The 10,298-nt window shown below is 40.1% G+C and overlaps 1 protein-coding gene across 3 annotated transcripts; it reads left to right on the forward strand.

The window, feature by feature from the left end:
• The first annotated feature begins 1,122 nt into the window (after positions 1-1,122).
• LOC112237902 (GDP-L-fucose synthase-like) lies at positions 1,123-9,861 on the forward strand. 3 transcript variants are annotated; one of them, XM_042317321.1, is made up of 11 exons: positions 1,123-1,184; positions 2,761-2,921; positions 3,389-3,515; positions 4,077-4,205; positions 4,506-4,579; positions 5,995-6,128; positions 7,015-7,079; positions 7,189-7,255; positions 7,348-7,427; positions 8,119-8,218; positions 8,453-9,861. In XM_042317321.1, exons 2-11 carry the CDS (start codon positions 2,767-2,769, stop codon positions 8,506-8,508), a joined length of 987 nt encoding a protein of 328 aa, XP_042173255.1. In that variant the 5' UTR covers positions 1,123-1,184; positions 2,761-2,766; the 3' UTR covers positions 8,509-9,861. The 3 variants fall into 3 exon arrangements, with proteins under 3 accessions (XP_042173255.1, XP_042173254.1, XP_042173256.1); XM_042317320.1 differs by having other exon boundaries at positions 1,146-1,299; XM_042317322.1 differs by having other exon boundaries at positions 1,147-1,299; positions 3,401-3,515.
• The last annotated feature ends 437 nt before the right edge of the window (positions 9,862-10,298 follow it).

The raw sequence follows: 10,298 nt of genomic DNA on the forward strand, positions 1-10,298 counted from the left end.
ATCCCAGAACAACAGCAAAGGACCTTGTGAAGATGCTGGAGGAAACAGGTACAAAAGTATCTATATCCACAGTAAAACGAGTCCTATGTTGACATAACCTGAAAGACCGCTCAGCAAGGAAGAAACCACTGCTCCAAAACCGCCATAAAAAAATCCAGACTACGGTTTGCAACTGCACATGGGGACAACGATCGTACTTTTTGGAGGAATTTCCTCTGGTCTGATGAAACAAAAATAGAACTGTTTGGCCATAATGACCATCCTTATGTTTGGAGGAAAAAGTGGGATGCTTGCAAGCCGAAGAACATCACCCCAACCGTGAAGCACGGGGGTGGCAGCATCATGTTGTGGGGGTGCTTTGCTGCAGGAGGGTCTGGTGCACTTCACAAAATAGAAGGCATCATGAGGACAGAAAATTATGTGGATATCCTTAAGCAACATTTCAAGACATCAGTCAGGAAGTTAAAGCTTGGTCGCAAATGGGTCTTTGAAATAGACAATGACCCCAAGCATACTTCCAAAGTTGTGGCAAAATGGCTTAAGGACAATAAAGTCAAGGTTTTGGGGTGGCCATGGCAAAGCCCTGACCTCAATCCTATAGAGAATGTGTGGGCAGAACTGAAAAAGCGTGTGCGAGCAAGGAGGCCTACAATCCTGACTCAGTTACACCAGCTCTGTCAGGAGGAATGGGCCAACTTATTATGGGCAGCTTGTGGAAGGCTAGCCAAAATGTTTGACCCAAGTTAAACAATTTATAGGCAATGCTACCAATACTAATTGGGTGTATGTACATTTCTGACCCATTGGGAATGTGATGAAAGAAAGAAATGCTGAAATAAATAATTATCTCTAATATTTTTCTGACATTTCACATTCTTAAAATAAAGTGGTGATCCTGAGTGACCCAAGACAGGGAACGTTTGACTAGGATTAAATGTCAGGAATAGTGAAAACGGAGTTTAAATATTTTTAAGAATTTTGCTAAGGTGTATGTTAACTTCCGACTTCAACTGTATCTTAACAGTTCTGGTATTTTCTTAATGTGGTGTGGTACGTGAGTGACGGTGCGAGAAACTGCGATAGTCCACCTGTAAGGCTACTACTCTCCATTGTTCTCTAAGTGTTGCTCACAGGTAGCCTATAAGTGCGACTCCACCTTGCGCCTGCGGCTTACCTGTTGATAGGTTAGTGTGCAAGACAAAAGAGAGCCTATGCCTCATTTATGAACTTGAGTGTTCAGAAATAGGATCTAATACCGACTTTATCTGAGGAGGAAAATTCTAACAAATCAATTTACAGGTTTGAATTCATACATTAACTTTGTGTATTGATTAGATACATACAAAATAACACGAGAGTCTTGCCGAGTTAAAAATGTGACTGATTATAATTCAAAATAGCTCACGTAAACTATACGGATGAATATGTTTTGCCTTTATAAATGTTTGTCCTTTAAGTCCTATGTAGATGACTTTTGGTTGAATGGGTGGGTGCGTTTGACTTCAACATAGACATTTTCTTTCGACAAACTTCGTATATGCTACTTTTAGCCTACTCTTGTTTGTGTTGCTAAGATAATGTCCGTGTTGTAGCCTATATGATCACCTGATGTTGTAATATACTGTTTGTAATATAGGCCTAATGAGACCAACCGATATTTCGATGAAACACATATTGTTAATTTAAAAATTAAATACTGTGTCTGTCGGTATTGGCATGAGCTATTTGTCCTTTTGCTAAAAATTAACACTACTATAATGCAATTCACTCCCGTTTTGGACTCTTGAGCTTAATATTTAAAATGGCAAATTGAATTTATTTCAAAAGAAAAAAGTTAATAAATGTATATAGAAATAAATACAATAAAGTAGCCTCCATGATTAAACAACTTGCGTTTGATGTATAGCATGTTATTAATTCCTTATTAGCCTAAATGTATAACTATTCTTAGTTTTGTATTCTCATCATTATTTCGCTTTGAGTTTTTTTACTTTAATTCAAAATAGCCCACATAGACTACCGATTAATATTTGCAATTATTTCCCTAAAATGTTTGTCCTATAAGGCCTATTTATGGGCTAGGCTACATTGTATTTAACATATCAGTAGACATTTTCTCATACAGACCTCATATACTTTTAGGCTACTATTTGGTTTGCTTTGCTAAAATAATGTCAGTGGTGCAGCCTGTATGACAATCTGATATTGTAATATAGGCTTCTGTTTTGTAATATAGTCTAACTCTTATATCCCATTCTTTTAAACTAAATTGTTATATTTAAAAATGAAATATATGTCGATATTGGCGTAGGCTGTTTGTTTATCCTTTTGATAGGCTAAAATTAACATTGTCATAATACCATTCACTCCTCCTTTGGCTTAATAATTAATATGCCAAATTGAATTTATTTCAAAAGACAAAAGTCAATAAATGTAGATAGGAAATAAATACAATAAAGTAGCCTCCATGATTAAACAAATGTGGCTACAATGAAATTGTAATTGAAAGGAAAAGTGTGTTAATACCTTTCAACTTGCGTTTGATGTTGTATAGCATATATTTGATTAATTCCTTACTGGCCTAAATGTAAATATATATATATTTATATTATTATTATTATTATTACGTTTTAAAGTAGGCTATAAATAGGGCCATGATCATACTGTCATTCATATCAGCCTACTTTGTTTTAGGCTTCAGCGTAATAACAGTATGTGAATATCACAACTGAAAAATTAAAGTTCGCATTCTTTGATCAGTGAGAGATGGATTCGCAGACGAAGGCTGAGCCGATGCGCGTGCTCGTCACGGGCGGATCTGGATTGGTCGGGAAGGCCATCGAGCACGTGGTGAAACAGGAAGGCGGCTGTCTCGAGGGCGAGCAGTGGACCTTCCTCTGCTCCAAAGAGGCCAACCTCGTGTAAGTTATGTCACATTAACTTCATATTCTCAGCAGAGCTGGTCTGAGGCTTGGTCGATGCAGATAAAAATGGCCTAGCCTATATACAAGAGATGCCATATTCTTCATGCCCGAGAAACACCAGCATGTCTGTTCTACATAACATATTTCTATAGGTAATGTATGTCATGTTGCACTGTATGAAATCCTGTTATGCCCCTTTTACATCTGGGGCTGGTTTTGTGGTTCCAACAGGAACAAAATAAGTTCACTCGTGGAAAAAAATATTATATTCTCTGCTATTCTATTATTTTCTAATCTATTCTATAGATATGTAGATTGATGCATAGATCCAGTATATATTTAGAGTTTCTATATAGTTCCTGTTGGAACCACATTAAATGTTTAGCTAATTACATTCGTGCATGCATACTTTTATGAGATTGATGTGTTTCCATTAAATGGGATGGTGATGATGATGATGACAGTTGTTCTGCCAGAGATCTACAACAGACAAGAGCAGTGTTTGAGAAGTATCGGCCCACCCATGTCATCCACCTGGCTGCCAAGGTGGGAGGACTCTATCTTCACATGAAGGAGAACCTACACTTTCTGGTGAGCTTACCTAACTACCCAGTTTGTTTTAATACCTAGGCTATACGTTTCTGTCCCAAACTACATTTGTTAAATCAGGGATGGGTCCAGAAATTCGGAACGGGCATTTCTAACTCACTGGCCCATTTCTTTGCCTGGCACCCCAATTGTTAACCAAATAATGATATTTGTGTACAAAATCCCCAGTTTAGACAGGCTGATGGGCTGAAGATGGAACCAGCCCATCTGATATTTTGCCTGAACTACCTAAAGGCCAGTCCGTGAAATGGTTTGTCTTATCTAGCTACTGGTTGAATGCACTGACTGGAAGCAGCTCTGGAAAAGATCCTTTATTTAACTAGGCATGTCAGTTAAGAACAAATGTGTATTTACAATGATGGGCTACAGCGTAATAACAGTATGTGAATATCACAACTGAAAAAACGGGCGGGGTGTTAGTGAGCAAATGCATTCTTTTAATTAATTTGTGTAAAAACAAGTTATTGTGTAAAAACAAGTTATGGTGTAACAGTCGCAATACAGGTTTTATTGAATTGAGACCACAGTGTCTTGCCTTCACAGAGGGACAACCTTCGCATCAATGACAACGTGCTGCAGACGTCTCACGAAAGGGGCGTCACCAAGGTGGTGTCCTGTCTGTCCAGCTGCATCTTTCCTGACAAGACCACATACCCTATTGATGAGAGCATGGTGAGTTGAACAACCAGTAAGGCCAAATCAATGAGATTATGTTGTGTTTAACCTTAATACTAAAATACTATGGTGGCATCAAATGGCACCCAATTCCCTATATAGTACATTCTTTTTAACCAGAGACCTAATGACCCTGGTCAAAGGTAGGAGTTCAACAGTTTAGGGTGCCATTTGGGACCGAGTATGTGCCCAGTGACAGTAGAACTACTCTATGTTTGGGAACCTCTGGCCCTCCCAACTGGGATTTTTAATAAAAGATGGTGTATGATCACTCATGCTTTCTTCCCCTTCCCACAGATCCACAATGGGCCTCCACATGACTCAAACTTTGGCTACTCACATGCCAAAAGAATGATTGATATTCAGAACAGGTGAGCTGGTGACTAATCTGTTACCTGTGCAGGTACATTAGCACACATTTGAAAGACCCACTCCAGCCTCCCTTGCACCTCATTTATCACCTGATGAACTTAACAAAAGATGCATTTCAGTAGCTGGTGCAGGTCCCTCATTACATGGCACAGCCCAGCTAGCACATAATGTTCTGAGAACCATATGTTTCTTCTGTGGGAATTTCAGTACTTTAGCATAACATTTCCTACAGGTTTCCTCGTAGTTCTATTTAAAGTTATGCTCTCAGAAAGTTAAGAAACAACGTTCTTCTGTGGGAATTTCAGAATTTCAGCATAATGTTTCCTACAGGTTTCCTCATGGTTCTATTTAAAGTAATGTTCTCAAATTGTTCAGAGAACATTAAGAACAACGTTCTTCTGTGGGAATTTCAGTATTTCAGCATAATGTTTCCTACAGGTTTCCTCACGGTTCTATTTAGTAATATTCTCAGAACATTAAGAAAAATGTCCATTAAAACCACAAGAGGGTTCTAAAAATGTTATTTATTAACATATACATTCCGTTCTCAGCGTCAACAAAACTCTCTCTATCCTCTATCTTGTTAAGTGAGTTCAGGAAGTGGCCGCACCCGCTAATTGGCCACACCTGATCTTTATGAGCACTTGTTTCCTTTGAAATGGGGTCTGTTTGAATAGACTAAAATACACAGCTTTGTATAAGTTACAAAACATGGCATGCTAGCGCCAACCTGGTGGCGCAGTGGACTGAGTCCATGGATAGGAGACATAAGATCATAGGTTTAAATCTTATAGGCTCCTTGTGACAATAAAAAAGAGATGTGTTTGCCATGATTAACGCCTAAGCAATTTAATTTCCATCTGTGCTTGGTGTTCAAAACAGTTAACCTAAGCTAGCAGTGTTATTAAACGTCTTACTGAAACATGTTCTCAGAATATTATTTAATTACATTCAAATAACCTATCATTTCATTATCAGAACATTCAGGGAATCATTGTAAAACATTCTCAGAACTTCCCTGCAACCAAAAAATGAATGTTCTCAGAATGTTAAAAAAGGTCAGTTTCACTGGTCAGGAAACTTAGGCTTTTGTTCCCAGAACCAATGGGAAACCAAAAACATATGTTCCCACAACTTCCAAGGAACCTCTGCTATTGTTCTGGGAAGCAAGAGGGAAGGCCGATGACATCGGTACGCATCCATCAGACTAACCCCTTGAATTGCCAACTCCTTGAATTTCGCCGTGTCAAAAAAAATTTCTCTCAACAAAAAAATTCTACACTTAAGGGTTTGTACCTTGTATTGTATGTGTACTTAGAATATTGTTTAAAAAAATAGCTGGAGTGGGTCATTAATGTTCTAACCACAACATGATTGTGCGTGTGTGTGTGTGTGTGGACTTGATTGACAACAGGGGATACTTTGCGCAGCATGGGCGTCGCTACACCGCCGTAATCCCGACTAACGTGTATGGTCCCCATGACAACTTCAACTTTGAAAATGGTCACGTGCTCTCAGCGCTCATGCATAAGACATATGTTGCTAAAAGTAAGTAAGACTCACAATACTATACACGCACACACGCACGCACGCGCACACACACACACACACACACACACACACACACACACACACACACACACACACACACACACACACACACACACACACACACACACACACACACACACACACACACACACACACACACACACATAGGACACCTACAGCAGCGGATGTCACAGGAAGACCAAAAAGATCATCAAGGACATCAACCACCCGAGCCACTGCCTGTTCACCCCGTTATCATCCAGAAGGCGAGGTCAGTACAGGTGCATCAAAGCTGGGACCGAGAGACTGAAAAACAGCTTCTATCTCAAGGCCATTAGACTGTTAAACAGCCATCACTAACATAGAGAGGCTGTTGCCTACATACAGACTCAAATCACTGGCCACTTTAATAAATGGATTTGATCAAAGTATCACTAGTCACTTTAAATAACACCACTTTAATAATGTTTACATATCCTACATTACTCATCTCATGTATATACTGTTCTATACCATCTACTGCATCTTGCCTATGCATCACTGCCATCGCTCATCCATATATTTATATGTACATATTCTTATTCATCCCTTTACATCTGTGTGTATAAGGAAGTTGTTGTGAATTTGTTTGCTTTATCTTGGCTATGTCGCAGATGTAAATGAGAACTTGTTCTCAACTAGCCTTCCTGGTTAAATAAAGGTGAAATAAATCAATACAAAACTTACTGCACTGTCAGAACTAGAAGCACAAGCATTTCGCTACACTCGCATTAACATCTGCTAACCATGTGTATGTGACCAATACAATTTGATTTGATTTGACGTACACACACACAGACAGACAGATACAAACACATACTCCGTTCTACTCTCCTTCTAACAGAGGAGGGAACCCCACTACAGGTGTGGGGCTCCGGAACACCCAGGAGACAATTCATCTACTCTCTGGTATGTTTAGTGAATTACTGTGTGTGTGTGTGTGTGTGTGTGTGTGTTTGTGTGTGTGTCAGATATATGTGTGTGTGTGTACATTAAATCTGTGTGTGTGTTTTCTCAGGATGTTGCACGTCTGTTCCTCTGGGTGCTGCGGGAGTATGATGAGATTGACCCCATCATTCTCTCTGGTGAGTCCAACATGGTGTGTGTGTGTGTGTGTGTGTGTGTGTGTGTACCATATGTAACTGGACCAAGCTCCTTTGTCACTTGTTTCTCACAGTGGGGGAGGAGGAGGAGCTCCCCATCAAGGACGCCGTAGAGATGATTGCAGATGCCCTGGACTTCAAAGGTCAAATAGTTGTATCCTTCCACAGGCTGTGTACGCCTGATAGGAGTTGCTCCTAGGCACAGATCTAGGAACAGCGTATCTTCCCCAATTTCTTATCTTAACCATTATTCAAATTTGACCTTAGATCAGTGTCTAGAACCAATCTAGTAGAATACTACAACACCAGCAACCATATCTAAAGGTTCATTACACCTGTTGGTGTCACACCCTGACCATAGTTTGCTTTGTATGTTTCTATGTTTTGGTTGGTCAGGGTGTGATCTGAGTGGGCATTCTATGTTGGATGTCTTGTTTGTCTATTTCTATGTCTGGCCTGATATGGTTCTCAATCAGAGGCAGGTGTTAGTCATTGTCTCTGATTGGGAACCATATTTAGGTGGCCTGGGTTTCACTGTGTTTGTGGGTGATTGTTCCTGTCTCTGTGTTTTGCACCAGATAGGGCTGTTTTTGGTTTTCCACGTTTATTGGTTTTGTTAGTTTATTCATGTCTAGTGTCTTTATTAAAAAACATGAATAACCACCACGCTGTGTTTTGGTCCGCCTCTCCTTCACCTAAGGAAAACCGTTACAGTTGGACTGAAAGACGTACAGATGTAGTACATTAAATGCCCACTCGGACTGGCTGTCCCCCATATCCGTTGCACTGTAACTATGTCATCTCCCTGTGATTTGCCTTCTGTGGCCCTTGACCTATGACATCAGTTCGACACCAGCAAGTCAGACGGTCAGATGAAGAAGACGGCCAGCAACGCCAAGCTGCGACGCTACCTCCCTGACTTCACCTTCACACCGCTCTCTGAAGGTCAGAGATCCAAATATTGAGGGTTGTATTTCCTGTCCAGAAAACAACTCAATATTGTAGTTGGAATTAGTTTCCTTGTAAATAACACAGACGCATTACAGCATGATATTTGATACCTATCTGGTTATTGGTCGTTTTATGATTATGATGAAAGTAACGTTCACAGTGATTAAACCACTCTTCCAAAATGCACAGTATCCATAGATGACTGACTGTGTCTCTCCTCCCCTACAGGTATCAAGAAGACCTGTGATTGGTTCGTGAACAATTACGACATAGCCCGAACATGAAGACCAATGAAGGTTGAGACATGAATATTGTTTAATGAAAAAGATCAGGGCTACATCCCAACACTACTACTGTGCCTTCCAAGTCTTGTGTCCTTGTCTTCATGCCAACTGATTAGTGAAAGTTCTGGATAGGTTTCACCATGTGGCCAGTTAAGTTCTGTCGGATCAGTGGGCATGAGGTAAAGGCACACAGGACTCACAATACCCCACCTTGTTGTTCTCCCCAGAACTGTCTGGCAACCATTTTGGATCCTTTCTCCTCTATTTGCACCGTTGATGTCAGGGATTGACATTAAGGTTTGAAAGGCTCTTGCCCATTGGACAGCAGTTTTTTTGTTAGTTGCCTGATGATTACTGTCACTTGACAGACAATTTTCAAGTAATTGTTTACAAGCAAAATGGTCACAGGGATACTTTGGGATTTTGGCAATGAGGCCCATTATCTACTTCCCCAGAGGCTGTTGAACTCCTGGATACCATTTTTATGTCTCTTTGTCCAGTATGAAGGAACTTCGAGGTCATTTTGTGAGCCAATGCTAACTAGTGTTAGCACAATGACTGGAAGTCTATCGGTGTCTGCTAGCATGCTATGAAGTAGAAAAATCAGTTTGAATGCGTAACTTTTGCAGCGCATGAGATCCTTCTACAACCTGGTTGTAAGCATACCGGCTCTGGGAGACTAAGATTTAGACGCACAGCTCACAATCGAGAGCAATAGGATATAGTATTGTCTGGCGCTCTGCTCACCCTGACCAATAGTTATACTTCCTGTGTAGCAGGACCAAAAAAATGTAAGTGTAGCCCCTATGTTAGGCTACTGAAATTCAGTTTTGAAAAATCCCCTGCCTAATGGGGCAACCACAGAGCAGGTTCAACTTGTCTGGATGCCATAAATTGTCCGTCTTTCACTTAAACAATGGGGAGGAACCAGAAAAATCCCCTGGGGAAACCTCAGAGCAGGTTCAACTTGCCCAACTGCTCAGTTCATTTGCTCCAAGCAATAGGGCAACCCTTAAGGTCAATCCCTGATTATGTCCTTTTTTACATGTCCTTCCCTGATGGTGTCTGAACTGGTCCAGCCACCTGATCCCCTACAGTATGACTACCAGTTACTATGAGCAATACTGCAGTCATGTGTTTACACTCAAATACATCACATTATTTTCATTTTAATATCTAACATATATAGTTGAAGTGTATGATCTATTTGTGATTGAATATTGACAAAAATATGAATGGACTTTTTCTTGATATAAGAATGAGGTGTCAGTCGTTGAGAGTGATGCTGAATGACATGTTTTCTCACTACAAAACAACAAGTATAAGCCTACAGTAAAGTAGCCTGGATCTAAACATTGGAGCCAACTGTTTCTCATCATTCACTGGCCTCGGTCCACACTGCAGATTATAATACTGGTTTGTGTTAAAAGATTGTGATTTATCTGGGATGAACATGTCAGAAACTAATATAAAGTCAACTTCCTGAAGAATCTTGAGAATTAGGACATCACATCGATCCACCTCACTGTAAAAAAATTAAATCAATACATTGTAGAAACAGGACAGGAAGAAGCAGGTTTTTAGGGGTCAAACGACAGTTTCAAATGTCAACAAAGTTTGACGATAACACTGAGGAAGCAAAGATCATTTGGGATCTGCCAGTAATCGCTCCATTAATAAACAGTCAGATGTGCCATCAGTATATTTGACTCTACTTGGCACATCAAGTCATTTTCCTCAGGAGAGGAAGGTGTAACATTAATATGCCTACACCTGTCATGTCATGCTGA

Source organism: Oncorhynchus tshawytscha, unplaced genomic scaffold (assembly GCF_018296145.1).
Source record: "Oncorhynchus tshawytscha isolate Ot180627B unplaced genomic scaffold, Otsh_v2.0 Un_contig_2066_pilon_pilon, whole genome shotgun sequence".
Classification (NCBI taxonomy): domain Eukaryota; kingdom Metazoa; phylum Chordata; class Actinopteri; order Salmoniformes; family Salmonidae; genus Oncorhynchus; species Oncorhynchus tshawytscha.